This window comes from Rhinolophus hipposideros (genome assembly GCF_964194185.1).
Source record: "Rhinolophus hipposideros genome assembly, chromosome: 6".
NCBI classification, from domain to species: domain Eukaryota; kingdom Metazoa; phylum Chordata; class Mammalia; order Chiroptera; family Rhinolophidae; genus Rhinolophus; species Rhinolophus hipposideros.
Window position 1 is genome coordinate 21927090 of NC_138052.1, and position 25850 is coordinate 21952939.

The 25850-nt window shown below is 33.7% G+C and overlaps 1 protein-coding gene across 6 annotated transcripts in view; it reads right to left on the reverse strand.

Moving 5' to 3' along the window:
* LRP1B (LDL receptor related protein 1B) overlaps window positions 1-25850 on the reverse strand; it is a 1877633-nt gene that overhangs the window by 12344 nt on the left and 1839439 nt on the right. For all 6 annotated transcript variants that reach the window (XM_081051911.1, XM_081051912.1, XM_081051910.1 and 3 more), the window contains one exon: window positions 2999-3075. In XM_081051911.1, coding sequence (XP_080908037.1) covers window positions 2999-3075 — 77 coding nt within the window. The remainder of the gene's footprint in view (window positions 1-2998; window positions 3076-25850) is intronic.

Sequence of the window (25850 nt, forward strand, 5' to 3'; positions counted from 1 at the left end):
TGGTATAAAAGAGATAAGGACAAAGTAGAAAAAGAGGAGGGACACAAATAACCCCCTAATAGATATCATATCTGTTTTCACTACAGTAAAATACAACATCTCTATATTACTGTACCACAATTGTTGAGTAGATTTTTATCATCCTCAATTTTAGAATATATGAACAGCATAATTCAAAGATTGAGTGTCCACTCCCTTTAAAAGTTATGTAAATTTAAAATAGGAGTATATAATGAGTACTTTATCATCCTTTGTTTAAAACTCTTCAGAATAATTTTAGAAGAGTCAGACTAGCTTTTCCAAGTGAAAACCATCTATGCAGGCAGTCATAGGATAATAGATTTGCTTAATTACACAGACTGAGTTATAGATAATTTAAACAGAAAGGACCAGAAAACATTGGTATGATTACTCAGAGATGATTAAGAAAGCTGTGCATCAATTAGAAAGGTAAATCTCTGTGCCAGTTGACAGTAGTTAGGCTGACAAAAGCAGTATATTCTTGATTATTCCAAGGTCCAATGATTATGGAATGCCTGACTGTAAACAGAAATGCAGATCTGAAAACACATTCCTAAAGCAGGCATCTTTCTTATTGGGCAAATGACTTCTGCCCAACTTCAGGGGACATTTAATAACCATTTAAAACCACTGGACATCATGAGAGAATACAAATGATCTTCCTATCTTAAGAAGAATCAGTTTAACTATCTTTTCTCTTTTCAGAGTTATTGAAGGAAGTTTCTCCAAGCATAAACGTATGATAAAAGTACCTTCTAATGGAGTCACTATTTGGTCAGCTTTGCTCAAATCTGAGATAATATGACATTATCTCATATAATATGAGATAATAATCATTAGACATGGTTATTATGTCTAATAATCCTTTCAATGTGCGTTGATACTTCCATTAAATTTAATGATTTATTCAGGAAGGAAGGACAATCATCAAAATCTTTGGAAAAGGGGTTACAACTGCTGTAACTCCTCTTTCCACTTGATGCTTCCTACTTAGAACTTTTGCATGTAATTAGAGGCATTTCCTCGTAAGAGAGCTGGTTGCCAATGAAAATAGTTGGAGATGTCAGCCTCCAATCTGGCATAGCCTTTCTCTATACCATTTTCCAAATGCCAAACTTTCCCATCGTTCAAAAATTGAAAATTCAATTGACATTATATTGTTTCCTTCTTGCTTTTCATGGGGTTTTATCAATATTTAAAATTGTTTTTGACTCCCTGAAAGGCTATATATATATGTCATTTAGCGTAGACAATTGAGAGATTACCACAAAAGAAATGCTAAAGTACCTTGGGTTTACAATTTTCAACTTATAAATTCAGTGCGTTCTAAAGGTTGGTAACTTAAAATGCATTTTTCATTAAAAAATTATCTTAATAATGGGTGAGTTTTGTAACTAGATGACAAAGTCACATGTAAATTAGTATGCTCCAGATTTATTATTAGTAATATTAGTTTGAGCCCTAGATCCTGGGAAGAAAGGAAAATTTTTTTGTTTGTTTGTTTTTCTTTCCCTTTTCTTTTGTAATTGCAAATTGGGCAAGGTATATTTTTCCACCTCTACTATTTTTTATAAACAAATTTACCAAATCTTTGGTCCCTATTTCTACAATTACATGCCCATAGCTTTCTTAAAGTATTCTCCTGTCTCTTTTCGAAGGACAACACACATTCTAGGATAAAGTGAAGGTACACCATGACCGAAGATGATTCACCTCATCTATCCAAATTCAAATATTCATGTCTAGGCTACTTATTCTAGACCTGTTTGCCATTTTTCAAAGATGCTCATATTTATTAGTCCCAATTAATCTCTAAATGCTATGAGTTTGACAATGTTGCTTGAAGAATGAAGGAATGATATAAAAACTATTTTGGGGCAGGAGCAACAAACAATTAGACCAGCAAACACTGGAAGACTGTATCTTCCAGCGTATAATTTGTATACTTTTGTATACTTTGTATACTTTTGTACACAAAAGTATAATTTGTATACTTTTGGTTTTGACTGCGTCTTTCCTTTTTCATAAACTCTATAGTATAGTTTTTTGTTTGTTTGTTTTGTTTTGTTTCATGAAAGTTTTCCCATCAGCAGTGAAGGACTAGAATAAAATTGCTAAAGTAAGCCTTCGTTAGTTAGAGAAGTTATTTTTCCTCTTCAAGAATATATTTATCCACTTGGTGGATATTACAAATTTTTCAAAAGTTTTCCACTGGTGGCCAAATTAATAACAATATCTGTGAACTGAGAAACGTTATTTCAGACTTCTATTTTGAAAATATTCATAAGTCATTTCAAGTTGTTGGAAAACAGACACATAATGTTGATGTAGATAGACTTTTATATCAGACACCTGTCTTAAAACTAGAGCTGCACCTAAAATGGTTGCAAAATGTTAAGCTATATTTTAATATACTTCAAAACCAGTACTTTAAAGACAAAGAAGCAATAAATCAACTATGATATTTATGAAGACTTGCTTATTAATATACATCACTTTAAGACTAACCAGTCTGTTTTTCTACAACACATTGAAATACATTTTAAGAAAATACATTGTGCTTTAATTAAAATGTGAAATTATCTTTTCTTCCTTGAGTGTTCTCACTTCCATTGTGATATCTGCCACCTTTGTAGCTGATGTACATACATTTCCTAAGAATAGCTTATGCTCGGTTTGCAGAAGTGCATGAAAAACTGCCAAAGTGTGAGATGAACTCTCACTGCCTGAAAGAAAACATAAATTTGCATCCTGTCACCAGCTGAGAGCTCATTGCTTCATCTTTCAAAAAATACTGGGATGACAGTAGATCTCTTGCAAAATTCCATGAAAGAGATTTACCCAAGAGTCCATTCCCTCAACAATCACATGTATATATATATATATATATATATATATATATATATATATATATATATATATATATATATATATTATATTGTGTAGAACACCCAAGATATTTATCTGAGGAACTTACTTGTGCTGATGTGATCAGACTTGCTGCTCTTTGGGGCTGGCCTCTCACATTGTGTACCTGACCAGTTGGTGGAACATCTAGAAATATAAATAAATAAATAAATAAGTAAATAAATAAATAAATAAATGCATACAGAGATACATACAGAAATACATTAGTGAATAATAACCTACAAGTCTACCAATGCAGTAACTTCAACCAAATGAAATGAAGGAGCCAGCCGTCATAGATTAATGGAGGTTAGGTAGAGATTTCTGCTATTTCCCTATATATTGTCAGTTTGCTGAAGGTAACTTCCATTGGACTTCACTTATTTAAATATTTCTTAAAATTTAGTTTATTCTATGCTAAACTCAAAATTGCCATATTTTTTAGAAAAAAATGGAAATCTTAATTAAGAATTGGTAATTTGAGAAGTCCTAAAAATTACAGGTAGCCACTATAAAAATTAAGTTTGCCTTTTAAGCAAATCTTTCTTTATTAAGTTTCTTCCTTTATTAAGTTGTAATTTAAAAGCAAAACAACAAAAAACTTTTTTTCTGGTTGTTTTAAGTCCAAAGTGGGACGAACTACCAACAAGTAAATGGTCATGTGTCTCATAGTTCAAGCTGCAGAATGTTTATTATCCTAACAGGGATATGAAAATATAGTGTGTTCCTAGTTAAAATCCTATTTATATTATCATGTAATCAAGAGAATGTGCCCAAATTATTATTGGAAAGAGCTGTCTTCCCCATATAGGCACCATAACACTGTGATGAGGAATCTAGCAAAGGATTCAAATAATAGCACAGATTAAAATCTATTATTTAAACATAAATCACAATCATATAACTATCTAGTTGCAGCCAATAAATGCTGGGATGGTTTTAGCTATGTTTGAACAACGTCTATGGGCTAACACTAGATGCCTCTGTGCCTGTGTCAGAGAAAATTCACAAAACAACTATTTAATTGGCTTCAGTTCTTATTTAAAATGACTGTCAAATACCACCACATCAACCATAGTTGTACACAGTAAAAGAACAGATTCCAGAACCATTCCAAGTATATCTTTCTGGGCATGATGGCCAAACTAAATAACTGTAATCTCAAGGTCTCTGCCAATTCTGTCATAGCTGATTCAGATAACTGAATCTGTTTTCAGAACTAGGCATCTATGATGCCATGAGAATTATTTGGGATATTCATTAAGACAGTATTTATTGGCTGCTCTGAAACAGGGGCAAAATCTCATAAAATCATCATTGCTGACAAACTCAAATCATGAATAAAAAGAATATATTAAACAGCATGATTGACAATATCGATACTATTACAAATATAGTTATTTGATTAAAACGATATTGTAAATCTATGAGTATGGAGCATGATTTAAATGAAAATTAATATTATTATATTATGATTAGGTCATCACATATATTATCCTAACATTTTGTTCAGATTCTTTATAAAACTCTTACAGACATATTTTCTATACATCACATTTATTATATACCATAACACAAGCAAATCAGTAAAATAGATAAATTAATTTCAAGGCCAAGTCTCTGACTCTGTCTATATTACTGAAATGAGGTAATGGAATAAGCATATTTTTCAAATAATTATAATAAGTCAATAATCAATAAAATCGTTGATCTTTTAAAAATAATTTCTTTTGTTCCCCTGTTGTAGTTTTGCCGAATAATGATATAGAAAATTGTTCCAATTCTTCAGTTTCTAATTCTTGACACAGTCCACAGATACTTCAAAATAAAATGTTTAGCAAGACTTTGCAAATGTGTTGCTAGAGTGAATTCTGATCATTGTAAAATTCTTGTTTTAGTAGCTTCACATTTGTCAATTCTTCCTAATTGACCACGGAGAATGTTTTACATGGTCCAATGGGGGAAAAAAAAAGATAATACTGGTTACTCTAATAATTTTATTATATAGCTGATCTGCACAAGGCTATTTTGTGGAATTATATTGACTAAAATACCAAAATTTGCTCTTTACATTACCTTCTTCGATTAAAAAAAATACATCAGAGTGCAGGTTAAATGAGAGGAACGACCTGAGATACATTTTGTTATGTTATTAGAGATGAGAACTTCTGGGGCTCATCATTACACTGAGATGCTTGGAAGTCAGAAAATGAAATTGCTCAGGAATTGGAGGGTTGAATGCTAATTGATCAGATTGTGTTTTGATTTCAACATCATGCATTTAAAACACTGTAGGAAGTTATGAAATATATGAATTTGGAACTTAAGAAAAGTAGAGAGAATAAAAAAAAAAGATGAGGATAGTGTGATTCTTATTCTAAACTATGGAATTATTTAAGTAGGACAATTGGTATTTGTTAACAGTATTGAGTAATTTTCTATTTTATCCATAGCTTGGTACCCAGTATTTATAACAGCTAAATCACCTGCCAGTGCTTATAATCTCTTCTCTTTTAAATGGAGGCACATTTAAATTCCTAAACTTCAGGGAATGTATTACTTATTACATACTGGAAATAACTCTCAAACACTGTGCTGAAGAAGTAATTAATTTTAAGTTATACATCTTAATCAGCTGACGATCACCTTGCAATGATCCCCATACTCCTTATTAAAGAATGTTTTACGATCAAAGATAAAATAAGGTATGTTCCACTGTTCTACATTTGTTCCAGCTTAAAAAATACTCTCTTTTGAGATAGTAAATCAAATAGAAATCATTATTCTTGTTGCCTACCTTACAAAATTACTACTTAAGGCATTTGCTGCTCCACAAGTTCTTCTTCCAATGGTTGATTTAATACTCAGTATTTTTATCATCTTTATAGAAATTCATAAATCTTCATACTCTGAGTAGACTACAACGATCAAAGCCAATAACGGCAGAGCATTCAAGAGATGGAATGTGTGCGGATCATCAAAATTGTCAGTTTTATTCCCCACGGACTTATTTGCATAATCATGCTGACTATAATATCTCTGGCATCTGTCTCTTTTTCATTATTCCTCAAGCAAAATCCATAGTCCATGCCCTGGTCATAGGTAATCATACTGCTACAATCCACTGTTCCCTGCTATTCATCCTAAGACAGTTATCTTTTAGTCCTATATGGCTCTCTCAAGAAATTTTTTTTTCTCACCATCATAAACCTGTATATCACTCTTTTTAAAATAATTCTACAGTTGTTTCCCACTGCCCTTAACCTTAGGACAGTGAAAATCAACTTCTTCCTATGTGTTGATCATTATGCCACTCTGAATTATTTAACTTTTTAAACACTTCCATGAATTTTAAGTAAGTATTGTTGGATAATGGAAAGATAGATAGATAGATAGATAGATAGATAGATAGATAGATAGATAGATAGATAGATAGATATAGATTTTTATTTTGTTAAACAATTGTTTATTCTTCATTCTTCACATCATCATATGAAGATATTGCTCCTAGTGGTTTCTTGAAGTCAGTAGCTGCCTGGTAAAGGGTTATTGCTTTAACTTTTTTTTGGACTTCTCCCCTTCTCTACTTTTTAATTGACATTAAAAATAAATATTATTTATTGCTACATTGTTTTCTTAAATGTAATCTTACACTTCCGTTATAGCTATGTGTATAAAATGCTCTTAATTATATTTTATGACATTTCCTTTATGTTCTAGATTAGACTAATTAAACTGAAAAAAATTGTTAAAATTGAAATTCTGGAATCTCATATACCAGAGAAGTTCATTTAGCAGCTTGGAGTTGTGACCAGAAATCTGCATTTTAACAAATTGAGTCTGATGCAAGCAATTCACAAATCAGTAAATATTTGAGATATTATTATATCCCCACACTGTTCTTATACCAAATATTCAATCATATATGTATATATACATTTTTTTTTTTTTGGTTTTTAGGATGGGAATGATAATATGCATGTCCAGCATGATTGTTTAAAAGAGTAAATGACATCTCTACGTAGTACCTGAAAAACTGAGAAGGTTTTTGTTTTTCGTAATGAATTCTCATCTGAATACTTCTATATGAAATGCATGACTAGTTCATTTCTTATGTCCTTTAAGAGTTTGTGGAATTATTGTATAGTTAAAATGTTATCTATTCCAAATGTAATTTTTTATAATATAGGGCAGTATCTTTGTGTACAGTCAGTAGCCTAACAAATATTACTAGAATTTGGTATTAGAATACCAAAATAAGTTTGGCATATTTAAGGGGATAAAATATAATCTTTTCACAGAATGGTTTTTATATTTAATTGCATAGTATGAGACATATAATTAAACTGTCCAATGCAATGATAGCTCTTGAAGTAGTAGAGTGATTGTTACAAGGAGAACTGAAATCAGATATAAAATATTGAACTTGTATTAAAATCTTAGGTATTGTCTGTCACCATAACAATGATTAACTTACGTGAGCTATACATGCCATTATGCAGAAATGTGCTCTAGCGTTACCTGCTTTGGGACGACTTCAAAACAAAATAATGAGATTGATATTTGCTCCTTGTTTTCATCAAATACAATGATCATGGGATTCTTCTAACCAAAGTAAAAGACAAAGCTGAACCTTAAAGCAATTTGAAATTGAATTTCTCATATATACATATGAGAAATTCTCATATATATAAATTTCTCATATATATATATATGCTAGGCTCCCTTATTAACCATGATGATGGAGACATTCAGAAAGAAACATCTTTTAATATACACCTTCCTTTCTACACAAAGGGGAAAAAATGGCACGGAGGAATTAAAGAATCCTTAGAGAAATTTATCGTAAATACTTTATGCTCCAAAAATCTCATTAAATAAAAATAAAATATTTGATAGAATTTTGTGCACCAGATTTACACAACAATATATTCATGTACTATGTGAAGAAAATTAGAAAATTAAAGTCACTTGCAAATTTTTTTTTCTAATTTTTCTGAAAATTTCACTCTTTTGGGGTTGAGCCATAACTACTTTTGCGTCACATTTCTAACTTCGAAGCTTTATACCACCATGTAGTCCCACCACCTTGTTTGCCCCCTCTCCTTTCAGAAAGTAATATTGTAAAATGTGAAATAATTCCTTGCATTTGAGAAAGATATTTTAATATTTATTTACCTGTTTGTTAATTTTATTTAAAAAATAATTCATCTGTTATTGCTTTATAACCTTCTGAGATAAAATTATTTCATAAATATATAATGATTCATAATTTGTATAGTATGCCTCCATAATTTCATATTCTAACTTTTATGTGAAATTTTGCAAAAGGTTCAATTATCATGTGCCAACTTTTGCCAGATCCTAGAATAAATATTTTCATACATGAAATACTCTTATTCAACTTCAATAATAACCTATGAGTTGGAATTATTCACTGTGAGAAATGAGGAAGTGCATGTTCAAATGATTTGCCAGAAAGACCATAGCTAATACGTGGTGGAAATAAAATGTGGGGTTATTATTCCATCATTGTTTTCTATGACAATGACATGATACTCCTAATTCAATGCAGGAGTAGGAAGAAATGCTTTCCCTTGCTCTATCATGCCCAGAGTGTACCAGTCCCTTAATAAGAAAGTCAAAATATTACCTGAACTACAGGAAATAAATGCATTTTTTTGAGTACTAAATTTGTAAGAAGTACCGCATTGGCTGAGACCTGCAGTCAGTAACGCTTAATATTCTGTCTCTGGCACTGACAGGGACATGTTATTAAAAGATGTTAATGTCCTTCTTGATATCAAATTTTCATTTTTGTGTTGGTTCCAAAATACTAGAGATGTGTTTATATTTTTAAAGGTACATCAATTATAAATTAATTTGTTGTTATTCAATACAATTTTGAACTTTCAAAATTTGAACTTGTGAAATTGGTAAATTTATTCTATATTTCACTCATTTGGTATTTTTTATATACAGCATTACACTATAACTTCTATTTATTCAGTACCATTCTCTATCTAAATTTGACTATTACTTCTGGCAATAGCTAAATATTACCCTGCTTTCTTTTCTTCAAAAAGCTTAAGGTTGTATCTGAAATTTATTTGTTGTCATAGTATATTGGATTCAACTTTATAATAATGCTCAATTTTAATGCAACTAGACTGCTATCTATCACCATATACCAAAATTAATTCAAAATGGATCAAAGATCTAAACATAAGACTTGAAACAATAAACTGCATAGAAGAAAATATAGGTACTAAACTTATGGACCTCGGGTTCAAAGAGGATTTTATGAATTTGCAGTAAAATATAAAATAAATGAACGGGACTATGTCCAACTAAAAAGCTTCTGCACAGCAAAAGAAACCATTGACAAAACAAAAAGGCAATCAACTGAATGGGAGAAGATATTGGCAAACAATGTTCTGGTAAGGGGCTAATATCCAAAATATATAAAGAACTCATGAAACTCAACAACAAAAAGACAAACAACCCAGTTAAAAAAATGGGCAGAGGACCTGAAGAGATGTTTTTCCAAAGAGGACATACAGATGGCCAACAGACATATGAAAAGATGCTCAACATCACTAATCATCAGAGAAATGTAATAAAACATCACTAAATGTAATAAAATATCACTAATCATCAGAGAAATGTAATAAAAACCATAGTGAGATATCACCTCACACCGGTTAGAATGACTATCATCAACAAGACAAATAAAAAGTGTTGGGGAGGCTGTAGAGAAAAAAGAAACCTTGGAATGCAGATTGTTGCAGCCGCTATGGAAGGCAGTGTGGAATTTTCTCAAAAAATTAAGAATAGAATTACCGTATGGCCCAGAAATCTCCTATGTATCTACCCCAAAAATCTGAAAATATTTATCCATACAGATATGTGTGCTCCAATGTTCTTTGCAACTTTATTTACCATGGCCAAGACATGGAAACAAGCAAAATGTCCTTCGATAGATGAATGGATAAAAAAGTTGTGGTATATATACACAATGCATTTAATAATAACAATTTGAGCTGTTTTGTATATAAATGACATTATTTTTATTTATAAAAATTGCAGATATAATCATTCGGATATATCCAACTGTCACAGCAAAACAATTAAAGTGGTGGCCATGAAAGAAATAAAATTATTAAAATTATTTAAAAAGATTTATTTTATGAAGGAAGGAGAAATATAAAAGAAAAGACGGAAATCTAGTTTGCCAAGAAATTATCCTTAAAAAGAAGTGTGTTAAAATTGGGTGGTTTAAGTTACAAATGTTTAAACATAAAATTCTGTGCAGGCCACTTGAGCAGAAATGGCCACTGAAGTGCGAAATGATGACTGAATAAATATAAAAAATGAAATCTCTAGTAATGGAAAACTTTTACCATCTATATATTCTCTAAGAAATTTTATTGAAAGCAGACCTAAAAGGTATAAGTGTTTTTTAGAGTGAGTAGACAATTTCTACTTAAGAATACATTACATGCATCAACTGAAAGGGAAAAGGAACAATCATAAAATTAGTATTAAGTAATATGGTGGATGTAATTGAAGACATAAAAGTAGGCTATTACACTAGAAACATTGGTTACAATTTTATAGCTAACGGTCAGAAGAAAAACTGAACGTCTGTACAAATACCAGTAGAAAGCTCTATCTACATGATGCAAAGACGAATGTCCAATTCTAAAATTGTCTTAAAAACATCCCAAACCATGTGTGTGTGTTGCGGGGGAGGGAGGGGTTGTTGGTGGTGAAAATCTCTACACTTAATGCCAATCAGAGAAAGTAAGTAGTTTGGTACCTGAATATTTTATGTTTTAGTACAAAATAAGAGTGCATAATAAAGACTTTTTAAATAAAAACATAATGAGAACCCTTCCCAGTATTAGGGCTTCTGTGGTGCAGGGTGGTGAAACCTGAAACATAATATGATGAAGATGTGTGGCATATCCAGCTGCAGTTATTGTCTTGTTCACCGTCTATTAATCCTATACAAATTGGGGGTAATGGTAGGGATATCAGAAAGTGTTACTACAAGATTCTCAGTGTGTAAATGTCTTTATAAGTGTAATATAAAACTCTAATTCTCTAAAATATATTTAATTTACTTTTAGTTGTAGTGCTCATGTGCTGAGGTATATTGACGCTATTCACTTTAATTTATAGCTTAAATCATTGAAAAACAATTCTGATATATAAAGGTCCATCTCTTTTCGGTATTTCAGCATAGCCTTTGTTCTAGTTCCAAGATTACTACATATCCACCACAAGGTAACATCAAAGCCTTCCACAACCACGTATTTATAATTCATAAAGAGATCTGGTAGTAGTAGCAATATCATTTCGATTATTACCATTCAGCCTTTGTCAAAATCTAGAAGCTGCATTTGCAAAAGATTTTTTAAAAATATCGTTTAAAAACAAAATAAGCAATCAAAAAAGAATAAATGAGATAGATTCAGAATGATTTGCTAAAGTCAAGCTTCAGAATGATAAATATATTTGTCTATGTTGCACACATATTAGTTATAAAACACTCACTAGACTTGTCGAACAGGTATAGGGAATGTTACACATAGGAAATCTGAAGCCTTATGACAAACTGCCCAATAACATATACTTGTTTTCTAATCTAAAGGTGAGAAGGTTTACACAACAATTGTCTACAAATTGATTCAGGAAGTCGAGACAAATACATCTAAAATGCTATAAAATATTACATTAGTATTTTGCATTATGGAGAAAACTGCAACTTGGGGGCAGTTATAAATATCTTCATACATGTGATCAACATTCAGTCATAAGTATGATAGATTCCATTTGCATATTTCTCTAGATGTATATTTATAAATATCTAAATATGCATTTGTCTATGGCTATCCTAAATTGTGATTTACTTAAAGTAGAGATTATCTATTATTCACCTTTGTATTTTCTCATTTTTTTCAACAGTGTCTTTTCAACAGTTACCAATCAGTGATTTCTCAGTAAAAGAAATATCGATCCACTAAGGGAAACACTTTACATGCGAGAACCACAGTTATAGGCAAATGTTCCCTTCCTCCCTTCTTCCTTCGGTAAAATTAGAAGATTCCATTCTAGCATATTGGGCATGTAAAAATTTCACATATTCAATGATATAAATTGTGTGCCACTTCAGTTCTTGTCCCAGGATGTAGCCAACTAAGAAATGCTTATTTTGTTTCCATGACAAAAATTCTAAAGGTGCTTGTCTGATGGGTACTTTGATATGGAAAACAGTTTTGTATTTAAAAAAAAAGGCAATTAAATGTTACTTAATCTAATCAATTACTTTCAATGATTGTCTGAAATTAAAGTGCTGGTATGGTGAGCACTTTGTGACTCACATGGCATTTGTGAGTTTTGGAATTAGACCTGCGTTGTAATCTAGTCTCCCCTTCTCACAAAGGATATATCTTCAAGCAGTTTACCCATTTCAATTTTTTAAATTTATAACAACAGGGGAAAGCAAGACTTCCTGTTCTGTCACACATTACCCACAAATCTAACCTCTTATGTTTTAATTTCTGTTTTCTCTTAAATCTACTCCCTTTCTTATTTTATATTTTACCTTTTTATTTTGTATGTTTTTCTTTTACTACCTCAAATCTTTTTTCCTTCTTCCTTCTTTACTTTGTTTCTTTTCTCCTCCATTTCTTCCTTTCTTTCCTGTATTTTTCCTTTTTGCTAGGCAAGTTGATCATTATAATGAATAAAAATCTGTTTTACTGAGTGATGAAATGACATAATGCATTTACATGTACATATCATCTTAATTAAGTTAACTCAAATGATAAATATTATGACTATTAAATTTAAAGATTGTATATGGTATATCAGTACAAATACAATTAAAATTTCTGATTTGATGCCCAATGGGAAAGTTTTAGGCTTAAGTTTCCATACTTCTTTAACATAATGGCTTCCTTCTATACTATACTTCTTTTTTATACTATCCTACTATAAAAAAGGAGAAAGAAAATATTTCCCTAAATGATTTTAATATAAGGAATTTTAAATTTATTTGTTAATGTTAAATCAATGTTGTTAGTTAAACTGTAAGCATCTGATGCTTGTCTTGAAATTGTACAAAGTGAGTTTGGGATCAAGTACTAGATCGAAATTGATTGATCTAGTTTTCATGACCTGTTTCAGCATGGAATATGAGCAAGAAATAAATCTTTGTTTTTAAAAGCATCTGCATGTTTTTTTTTTGTTTTTTTTTACAGCAGAAAAATATGGAGAAAGCAGTTTAATAGAGGGAAAAAATAATTTAAATTGTTAAAGAGGTAACAACTACCGTATTTGCCAGCGTATAAGACGACTGGGCGTATAAGACGACCCCCTAACATTTCCACTCAAAATACAGAGCTTGTTATATACTCGCCGTATAAGACTACCCCCTCTTCCGCACACCTTCCACACACCAAATAACTTTCAGTTTAAAATTTGCATCATACTTCTTTCTTTTGGCTGGTGCCATGATAGGGATGATAGGGGTTTGACTGGTCGACATTTTCTATGCTGTACTGTACAATGGTGCAGTATTGTGGTTGGCTGTTGGCTGTATACAAAGCCTGATTTGATTGGTCCCTGCTCCCTGTTTGCCCGCCCTGTCACTATAGCAGTCTGGTCCACCCTTGCATCAGCATCTCCCTGGGACCTCACTAGTGCGCAAGTGCGAGCTCTTCAACATTCTAACAGGCACCATGATAGCGCAAAATCGCGAATCTTCAATGCATATGTAAAGAAATATACGGTTAACCCGAATTTACCACACTCGTAAAATCACACACAGCCGACCATACACCCAGTATGGTATCGCGATTCGCGATTTTGCGCTATCATACTGGGTGTATGCTCGGCTGTGTGCGATTTTGCGAGTGTGGTAAAATCGCATAACAGCAAAATCGCATAACAGCTGAGCATACACCCAGCAGCGCTGCTGATGCCTGAACGGTATGTGGAATGAAGTGGGCGGGAATCGAGAGGCCACTATGGCACGGGGCAAGCACTATGGGCAGTCTATCTGAAGTGTACCTGGCGTATAAGACGACCCCCCCCACTTGGAGGCATATTTTTCGGGGCCAAAAAATCGTCTTATACGCCGGCAAATACGGTACACAAATGAAAATAATATGTTGTTATATCATGTTTGGTTTCTTTGGTTATTGTGATTTATTGCTTATTTATATTAAAGGTCAAGAACATGTTCCAACATCAAGGGAAAATACTATGACTATATTAAAGCTTCATAACCATAATTGCCTAATATATAACTGAATAATAACTGTTTTGTTGTTAGGTAGTGTCACTTGTACTCTCAAAGCACAAACAGGACTTTAAACTTGTAGAGAAAAATGTGATATTTTGTATTCCGTTTTTGCCCCATGGCATGACTAGCATGGTGAAAGCTAAAACAAGCTATAACATGTTACCTGGGATCATAAAAGACAGATTTTGATGTGACAGCTCTTTGTGGCCGTTACTGCTCCAAAAGAGATGCACATTTCATATTTTGTGCTTTGAAATTATGCCAAGGGGGCAGAAAACAAATAAGGGACATGCAATGACCTGACTCTTGAAAGGTGGACAACATATGCTGCTAAAGTTGCTCAATACCCCTGCTGCAAAATTGTGATATGTTTGAAATCACTCATGACTGCTTCCTTGGGCTTTTCTGAAATATTCTCTACAGAGCCACAAGGTCACTGGTCCAACAAGGAGTGCTGCTCAGACAGACAGCAGGACCAGGGAGAGGAAATTGTGTAGTCTTCTTCCTGCAAGGCCAATGTTTTGAGAAACAAAGGCCTTAATTAGCTGTTGTAAAGTAGAAGAAGAATTCCTAGAGTTTTATAATTTGTGACAGAAACAGAACTTACTATATTCTTCCCCAAAGCTCCAACAAGGGCTTCTGTAATACCTGTTTATTTCTTACATTTTTCTCACCCTAAGGACTTAGAAGAGAATGCTTAACTTTTAATAAAATAACTAGATTGGCACAATCACAAAAAACAAAGAAAATGAAATGCCTAATACAGAGCACTCTCTTAATGAATGTCCCGTTGGTACTTATTTATATATTCACTCTGCACCTCTCTACATTTTTAAAATCTACTTCAAAAATGTTTATGAAGCTAATTCCCTAGTGTGTTTTCTAAAGTAACACAGACCTTTCTTTCTCTGTTATTCCTCCTAAGACTTGAGCTGAGTTTTACTTATTGTAGCTCTCTTCCCAGTTACTAATACTATCACTGCACTAGGAGTCTTTTAGTTTAGTCATATTTTGCCTTATTTCCAATAACAAGTATTTCTTTAAAACTGCACTTTATTTTTCATCTTCAAATTCCTAGAAACCGAAATTGTACCAGGTTCTTAGCATTTTATGTTTGGTCCATTACAAGGGCTTTAAATTTTTACTTTTTTTTTTTGGGGGGGGGAGCATTTATTATATTGAAGACAATATTCTGTGTTCTTTTCATATATTACATTTCTTAATCATCAAAACAGTCTTAGGATGTAGATGCTATTAGCATTTCCACATTAAGTGACAAAAGAGGCAAAGAGAAGAAAAAGTAAACAAACTGCAATCCTGAGATATAATGTCCTCTCCCACTTGGCTCTTCTTTGTGCCTTGTTTACCAACAAACAAATTTAAAAAGCCATTTTTTAATTAAAAACAAAACCACAACAAAAATACCTTTCTTCTCCTTTAGATTGTACATTGAAATTCATTTTAAAATTTATTGTTTCAAACCCATAGCTTCTTATTCCAGCAGAGCACCATGTCATCAAGACCTTTCCAAAATATTTATAATTGTAATACTTCACATTTCAAATATTATCAGTGTTTCCCTACTGCTTATAGAATATATTTCAAATTCCTAGCTAAGCATTCTATGTTCCTTAGCATTATTTCACTGTCTAATATTATTGTCCAATACTCCTCCACAAGTAGCACTGAAATCCCCAGAGCCTCTGCCACATTCCTTCTTGCCTCATCTTTTTCCTCAAATAGACTCAGAGGCCCTCAAGGGCAGGGGTTATATCTTACTTTCCTTCTTCCTATTCCCTTTACATTTTTGAGATAGAATTCCAGAGTAAAAACAACAAACAAACAAACAAAAGGCAAGGAGAAGAGATAAAAAAAATTAATAAAATTTAAGTTGTCCTAATAAGTTAAGATGGTGAATTAAACCTATCTAGTTCTTTATTTAGAAAGGTATTTTACCTGAGTTTCAGAACATTCAGGAAACACCCTGTGGTCATTTCAGAATGTATCATAAAGATGGGAAAGAGAGCCAAAATTTATGATAAAATAAATCCCTTCCTATTTGTTTGACTATTGTAGCTTTTGAAAATTTATTAATAAGGTAAGATGTGGTATTACGATGATGATACAAAGATGATCACACCATAAACTGTTAGATTTCACAAATACTATGCAGGCACCAAGGCTATTTTTTAGCAACATAGGACTATGTTACATACAAAATACATGTTAGCTGTTGGAGCAAAATACATAATTTGGACACAACCTGTTACTTGAAGGAATTTACAATATGATTGAGAGAAAGAGAAATGCAAATTTAAAGGGGTCATGGAGTAGAACACAAAGCATTCCCAGGCCAATTTCAGAAATATGTTCCTTGTCCAAAAGCCACACACAGATGAGAGGTTAATTCTAGCCATAAAATATGAAATGTCATAGAGTAGTATGAAAACTGTAAACGCACATATACATGCACAGATCATCAGACAAAAAGAGATAATTTTGTGGAAAACCATTTTCCCCCAAAAAAGGTAAATACAAAACAGATGTCCATATAAATCTAACCAAACCAAAGAGAGAAAAAAAAAGAGGGGGAAAAAGAACAGGTTGGGGAAAAATGCTCACAGCAGTTATTTTTAGCTTTTGTTTGAAATGAAGAAGTAAAACACAAAACTAGCAGTGCTCTCTTGCTTTTTATCACAGCAAGAATTCTTCTGGCTACGGGCAAGAAGCAATAATATATAGTACTGCTAAGAAATGTCTTAGAGTTTTGCCGTATTGCCATTTCAAAACAGTGAGTACCTGAATTGATATGATTGCAGAAGCAATGTGATATCACAATTAGATCTTTCTGGTTTTTCCTTTTCAGATGATACATGTAACCTTAAAAACTTACTTTTTTTCTTCTGTCTTCAAAAGAGAATATGAATTATACAGAAAATTGTTTTTAAAAAGTAGTGCTCCAATTCTACCAGTAACAGACATTAACCTTTAAGCTACACAAGTCAAATATCTGTGTCTGTTCTGTTCACTGACGTATCCTTCAGTGTCTAGGATATTGTCTGGTATATAGTAGATGCTCCGTAAATATTTTTTGATGACTGAATATGGGAACGGAATATTGATAGTGTTTTTGTTACCTAGGAGGGGAAAGTATGAACAAATCGAGGGATGGACACGTGTAATTCCAGTTTTTATGGACTGTGAATATACTAGTCAAAGGCTTATCATAAGAAATAGATCAAAAGGATTATTGTCGCTCTTGAAGTTGGGCACAGATAGGCTACTTACATACCTAGATATACCCAGGTATATTATTTTGAACTATTAGGATAATAATTCATACAACCATAGCAAAAAAAATAAACAAATATTTAATTGTGACCCAAGAATTTTATGGTTAGCTCCTCAGTTACTACAGAGTTTTTAACAACAGATTTTCTATTAGTCTTAATTTTGTTGCTAATGGGAATCTTTGTTTTCTCAGTGGCTTCATAGGTATTTTAGAGGGGTTTGGGGTGAATGTGTATCTGGGTTATAACTCTGACCCGATTTTAAACCAGTTTCTAAACAAAAATTAAAATGAGTCTCATATTTAAATACATTGTGTCTTATAGGCTTATATCAGTGAACAATTAGTCCAAACTCATCATGCAGACAAGGAAAATGTGACACAAAGAAATAAGGAACTTGCCACAAATTATTGCTAGTTTGATTCGTAAAGTCTATACTCTTGGATCCAGTATTTCTATTTCTCTCTGTTAATCCTAGAAAACTAACGAGAGAAGTGCAAAGATATTTACATATATGTTTTTACCCTTGGAAAAAAATCGTTAGTAAAAAAACAAAATACAGAAGCAAAAAAATACACACTATTGAATGATATATGGTAAATTAAATAAAATAGGGGAAATCCTGACAATGGAACACTGGGCAACCACTAAGCATAAAAGCATCTAATTATATACACTGAGATGGAATGATGTTCATAATATATTGCAAAGTATATAAATATAAAAGATCATTTACCATATGATTTCATTTTAGTATAGTCTATTCTGCACATGCATGTTTATATGAAGAAACTAAATGCATGAAAACAAAATATAGCAGTGGTTATTACAAGGAAATGTCGGCATTTGAAAAATTATTAGAGTTACTAATTTTTGTTTCTAAAATAAATATCCATAGTATAATAAAAAATACTTTGAGTAAAATATATTTAATAGTGGCATTCAGAGATTATTTCATTCTAGTCAGAGAAGGAATGCTTTAGATCATTCCTTACCAAAATGTGTCCAAATGAGAAAAGTGTTAATTTAGTTGCCTTTATGAATATAGATAAGCCTGAAAGATTTCTCAAAAAAAATAAAAAATAAAAATCACAGTGTGAATAAAGATTTAAAAATACAGTGTGTACAAAAACAAATACAAAGTTTTCAAATCTTTGCTACTCTAAGTACAATGCTATGGTCTCAGCCAAGACAGGATTTAAAGTTTTGGATACCTAAGAAAACTTCAGCAAGTTACCTAAAACAAAATCATATGCACGGTGTTGTACCACCAAGATTGAAAACTAAACTAGTTGTAAGTTATGTGTAGTCATGCAACATTTCTTTCCTATGAAAGTTTTATATGTACATACTGGAATCATCTTCCCAAAGGGGGGAAAATCTAAGGCTTAGAGAGGCCAAGAGGTCACACCAAAAGTAATTAGAGGAACAGGTATATGAATCCAGGTAAGCATGACTCAAAAACCCATGCTGTTTCCACTTACTGAATCTTGCTGTAAAATCAACAAGTTTTCTTACTGTCTGTCTCACTTTGATAGTGACTATATCAGCCAATAAATGTATCCCTATGGTACAGTCTATAAATATAGGAGACCCTTGTGAGCAGAATCAGGATTTGAATCTGCATTCAAAATCCAGACAACAGAAGGAATTGCTCTAGAGGAAGGAATCCCTGACCTCCTCATTCTCCTCTCCTATAGTCTTTCATGAGTCTCTAGGCACTGGTCATTTATCCCCAGAAGAAATTTATTAGTACACTTCAATATCTCCATAGTTTTTAGTGGAATGGACCTGAATGGAGAGGAACTGCAATATGGACAGGCTGAGAATTTCTTAAATCTTCAAGTTTTGGTTCCTTTTTAATTAATATAATTCCTTCAATTTATCTCTCATCTCTTACATTTTTACTACAAGTTGCAAGAAGAAACAAGGCCACACCTTCAATATTTTGCTTCGAAATCTCCTTAGCTCAATGTCTAAGTTACTGTTTCATAAATTCTATCTTCTACAAAACACCAGGATACAATTCAGACAAGTTTTTTGCCATGTTATAACAAGAATCACTTTCTCTTTTTTCCAATAACATGTTCCTCATTTCTATTTCAGATCTCATGTTTTATATCCGTATTTCTACTAACAGTCTCTTCAAGGCAATCAAGGGTTTTCCTAACGTGTGTCTCAAAACTCTTCCAGCTTCTACCCATTACCCAGCTCCAGAGCCACTTCCACGTTTTCAGATATTTGTTACAGCAGCACTGCACTGCAGTATGAAAACCTCTATTAGTTTGATAGGGCTGCCATAACAAAATGCCCCAGTCTGGGTAGCTTAAACAACAAAAACATATTTTTCTCACCTTCTGGAAGCTACATGTGTGAAGTCAAGGTGTCAGCTGATTTGGTTTCTTCTGAGGCCTCTCTCCTCGGCTGGCAGATAGCCATTTTCTTGCTGTGTGTTCACATGATCATCTTTCTGTGCATGTTCTGACGTCTTTCTCTGTCTGTGTACTAATCTCCTCTTTTAATCAGGACACCAGTCATATTGGATTAGGGCCCACTCTAAGGACCCGATTTTAACTTAATTACATCTTTAAAGGCCCAACCGCTAAATACAGTCCCATTCTGAGGTACTGGGGGGTTCGAGCTTCAACATATGAATTTGGAAGGATCACAATTCAGCTCGTAACAGTAACAAAAGCAAAACTGATGCACACACACGTGTGTGTTTGTGAGTGTGTGTGTGTAACTTAATTTTATGTGATAACTTCACTGAGCTAAGTGATGCCAAGATAGCTGGTATCTCTGGGTGTATCTGGGAAGATGTCTCTGGAAGAGATTAGCATTTGAATTTATACGCTGAGTAAACAAGATCACCCTCACCAATGAGGATAGGTCTCATATAATCCATTGACGGTCTGAACACAAGACAAAGGAAGAGGAAGGGCACAGTCACTCTCTCTGCTTGAGCTGAGACATCTGTTTTCTCCTGTCTTCAGACATAAACACTCCTGGGTTTTGGATCTTTGGACACGAACCTACACACAGTTCCCTTTGTTCTCAAGTCTTTAGATCTGAACTGAATTCTACAGTTTGCAGACAGTTGACTGTGGAATTTTTTGGTGTCCATAACTATATGAGCCAATTCCTATAATAAATTCCTCTCTTTCTCTCTCCCCACTTCTCTCTGTCTCTCTGTCTCTCTCTGTCTCTGTCTCTGTCTCTGTCTCTGTCTCTGTCTCTCTCTCTCTCTCTCTCTCTCTCTCTCTCTCTCTCTATATATATATATATATATATATATACATATAAATGTGATATGTATAAATATATAAATATTATATAAATATGTAAAGTAACATAATATGTAGTATAAAATATATTTTCTCACTAACAATTGATTATTCTGTTTTGAAAAACCTTAAGTAAGTCCAATTCAATTCATATTTACTATTCACTTTCCATGTGCCACATACCAAAAGATGAATCCTCTGTTGAGAATGGTGGGATGCTGAGTGTTAACGGGAAAAAAGTCAGGAGAGGCATTTGGGTTCAGTGAGCTCTGAGCAAAAATACCTGAGAGTGGGATGATCCCATGGTTATGTGGCAAGGCTGTAAGTAAGTATGGTAACAGTGGTATGAGAGAAAGAGTTGTAGCAAATATCTATTATTGGAGGGTGAAATACACCATGGATACTGCTGGAAGATAATACTGTAGAGGTAGGTCTATACTTAAAAAGAAAAAGCTTATATCCAATATAAATAGAAATTTGACGCTAGGGAGAAATCTTAGAAGTAGGAAGATGTAATTAAATTACGTTCAACAGTTCTTCAAGAATTAACAATTTCCATGACTTATAACACAAACTACTTAACAATACAAATATTGTCAAAATAACATACATTAGACTTTAAAATTTTTATTTTTTACGTTATTCAATATATCTACTTTAATAAATGTCAAAGCTCTGTCCAAATAAACATGAAAAAATAAAAACCTAGATTTTCTTTTTTTTTAGGCTCTTCTTTGGATTTTTCTTTTTCCTCCACACAGAGTAATACATGAAAATGGCCATCAATATACAAAAGTGAATCAAAATGGCGGCGTAAGGTGAGCCTCTGTAAAGCTCCCCTGGAATTTACAACTGGTCAAACAACAATGACTCCACAAAGGACTCCCTGCACAGCAGACAGGCAAGACGAACAGTCCCACTACTGAGTTCACCTAAAGGTGGGAGAATTGCGCTAACGGGGGAGGAGAGAAGGGAGAAGTGCGGGGACGGAGCCATGAGGGCGCAGGACGCAGACCTAGCTCAGTGCTCCGAGCTCGCTGCATCCCGGAACTACCGCACCTGCGGGAGAGGGAAGAACTCGGACTGCTAGGTCTCCACTTATGGCCCACAGGGCTGAGGGGGCAGCATATAACACGGCTGAACCCAGCACTCACGGCAGAGACCTCGGAGAAAAGACTGAGGGAAGAAGGCTGAAAACTGTGGTTTAAGCCCTCACTGCCAAGCAGAGAACGGAAGCCTTAGGCACTGAAACTAGCCTCCCCCTCCCTCCCCTCCCAGAGCTAGACCCGCCCCCACCTGCCCGATGCTAGAAGCAAAACAGTAGCAGTGTCAGATCAGAATAACAGAAAATTTGCTGTTCTGAGAACTATGGAACCCAGAAACAGATTCAAAGCCCAACTAGTTCCGGCAAAGGGGAGGGAGCTGTGGAAGTGGGACTGGCTGTGGTGGTGGTAGCTGCAATTGCTCTGGGCCAGCTCTCACAAATCACACCGCCCCTGGCCCCACCTATCTGGGTGAATTCCTGCAGGAGTAAACAGAACTGCTGACACATACAGGCTTTGAATCTGGGGCAGAAAGAGCTTTGGAACTTCAAAAGTTCTCGGCATCCCCACAGGGTTGTGGTGCCCTATGACCCAGGCGAACTGTTAACAGAAGAGAAGCCCGTTTCCGAGGAAATCCCCCCATTGTGTGAGAAGTTGGAATAGTGCAGAGGAAACAGCACTGTTGCGTGAGAGAGGAAAAAAAAAGGCTGCAGTCAGAGAGAAAATAAAACATTCTACCAACAAATATTGGAAAACAAAAGAAAGACCTGTCACTATCAACCTGTTGCAGAAACCACTCCTGTAGATGTCTAGGAAGAGAAATAATAAATCAGTAATTGCCATGAATAACCAAGGCAACAAGACAGCTCAGAAAGAAAGTAAAAAGTCTCCAGAAAAGGAACTTAAAGATATGAAAATATGTGACTTAAATGACAGAGAATTCAAGATTGCAGTTCTGAAAAAACTCAACGAGATGCAAGAAAACACAGAAAGGCAGTTTAATGAACTCAAAAACACAATCAAAGAACAACATGAGCATTTTACGAAAGAGATTGAAATTTTAAAAAAACAACCAAATGGAATTTCTGGAGATTAAGAACTCAATACAAGAAATTAAGAATGAAATAACCAGATTAGGTAGTAGAGTTAACCAGATGGAGGAAAGAATCAGTGACATCGAAGATAAAAACCTGGAAATTACACAGATGGAAGAAAAAAGAGACTTGCGACTTAAAAGAAATGAAAGAACTCTACAAGAACTTTCTGACTCTATCAGAAAGAGCAATATAAGAATAATGGGGATACAAAAGGAGAAGAAAGAGAGAAGGGAACAGAGAATATATTCAAACAAATTGTTGATGAGAACTTCCCAAACTTGTGGACAGAGCTGGATCCTCGAATCCAAGAAGCAAATAGAACACCTAATTACCTCAATCCCAACAGGCCTTCTCCAAAGGCACATTGTATTGAAGCTGTCTAAAATCAACGACAAAGAAAGAATCCTCAAGGCATCCAGGGTAAAGTAGACGGTAACCAACAAAGGAATTCCCATTAGATTGTCATCAGATTTTTCAGTGGAAACTCTACAAACCAGGAGGGAGTGGAACCAAATATTCAAACTATTGAAAGAGAGAAACTATGAGCCAAGAATAATATATCCAGCAAAGATATCCTTTAGATATGAAGGAGGAATAAAGACCTTTCCAGACATACAGAAGCTGAGGGAATTTTCTAATACACGACCTGCACTACAAGAAATACTAAAGGAGGCTATTTGACCACCATCAACAGGGACAATATGTGGCAACATAAAAGCGGGGAGAATAAAGGCCTGAACTGGAATATGGGAATTGAGAAAGTAAGTGTGCTGAAGAAAATGGAATACTCTAAATATCAAACTTTCTTTTACATGCATAAGGGTAACCACTCAAAATAAATCCAGAACTGAAATATATACTATAATACAAGAAGAAACAGAGGGAAACATCATAGAATACCACCGCACAGAAATAATAGACAACAACAAAAGGAAAAGAAACAATGCAGACACAGCCTTACCAGAAAACTAAAGACAGAATGACAGAATATCTTCACATATCAATAATCAACCTAAATGTAAATGGACTGAACTCACCAATAAAAAGGCACAGAGTAGCAAACTGGATCAGAAAACTAAACCCAACCATATGCTGTGTCCAAGAGACACATCTCAGCTACAAGGACAAGCATATACTCAAAGTGAAACAGTGGAAATTGACACTCCAAGCAAATGGTAGCCAGAGAAAATCAGGTGTAACCATAATGATATAAGATGAAACAGACTTCAGGGTGAAAATGTTAACAAGAGACAAAGATGGACATTTCATAATGGTAAAGGGTACTAAACAACAAGAAGACATAACAGTCATCAATATTTATGCCCCCAATCAGGGAGCACTGAAATATACCAAGCAACTACTAACAGAACTGAAGGGAGAAATTAACCAAAACACAATTATACTAGGAGTCTTAAATGCATCATTGACAGCTATGGATAGATCATCCAAACAGAAAATAAATAACGAAATAGCAGCCCTAAATGATACGTTAGATGAAATGGACATAACTGACATATAGAGCACTTCATCCTAAAATATCGGACTATACATTCTTTTTGAGTGTACATGGAACATTGTCAAGGATAGACCATATATTGGGACATAAAATCAGCCTCAGCAAATTTAAGAAGATTGAAATCATACCAAGCATATTCTCTGATAACAAGGCTTTGAAATTGGATATCAAATGCAAAAAGAAAACAGGAAAAAACACAGACACATGGAGATTAAACAACATACTTTTAAAGAAAGACTGGGTCAAAGAAGAAATTAGAGGAGAGATCAAAAGATACATAGAAACAAATGACAATGAAAATACATCCTACCAAAACTTTTGGGATGCAGCGAAAGCAGTTTTAAGAGGGAAATTTATATCACTACAGGCCTATCTCAAGAAACAAGAAAAATCCCAAATAAATAACCTCATGTTACACTTTAAAGCACTAGAAAAAAGAAAAGCAAGTGAAATCCAAGGTCAGCAGAAGAAAGGAAATAGCAAAAATCAGAGCAGAACTAAATGAAATAGAGAACAAAAAGACAATAGAAAAAAATAATGTGACAAAGACTGGTTCTTTGAAAAGATTAACAAAATTGACAAAACCTTGGCTAGACTCACTAAGATCAAAGAGAGATGACACTAATTAAGGAAATCAGAAATGAAAAAGGGGAAGTTATCACGGACACAACAGAAATACAAAGGATTATCCAAGAATACTATGAAGGACTGACTATGTGCCACCAAATTCAATAACCTAGAAGAAATGGAAAAGTTCTTAGAAACATATAGCCTTCCAAGTGTGAACCATGAAGAACTGGAAAATCTAAACAGAGCGATCACCAGTAAAGAAATTGAATCAGTCATCCAAAACTCTCACAAAAGCAAAAGTCCGGGACCAGATGGCTTCACTAGTGAATTCTACCAAACCTTCAAAGAGGATCTAATACCAATGCTGCTCAAACTCTTACAAAAAACTGAAGAAGAAACAGTACTCTCTAACTCGTTTTATGAGGCCAGCATTACCCTGATACCAAAACCTGGTAAGGACAAAACAGAAAAAGAATACTACAAACCAATATCTCTGATGAATGCAGACGCAAAAATCCTAAACAAAATTCTAGCAAATCGAACACAACAATGCATTAAAAAGATTACTCATCATGACCAAGTGGGGTTCATCCCCGGGGCACAAGGATGGTTCAACATTCGCAAATCCATCAATGTGATACATCACATAAACAAAATAAAGGACAAAAATCAAATCATATGATTATATCAATTGATGCAGAAAAAGCATTTGACAAGATACAACATCCATTTATGATTAAAATGCTGAATAAAATAGGTATAGAAGGAAAACACCTTAACATAATAAAGGCCATCTATGACAAGC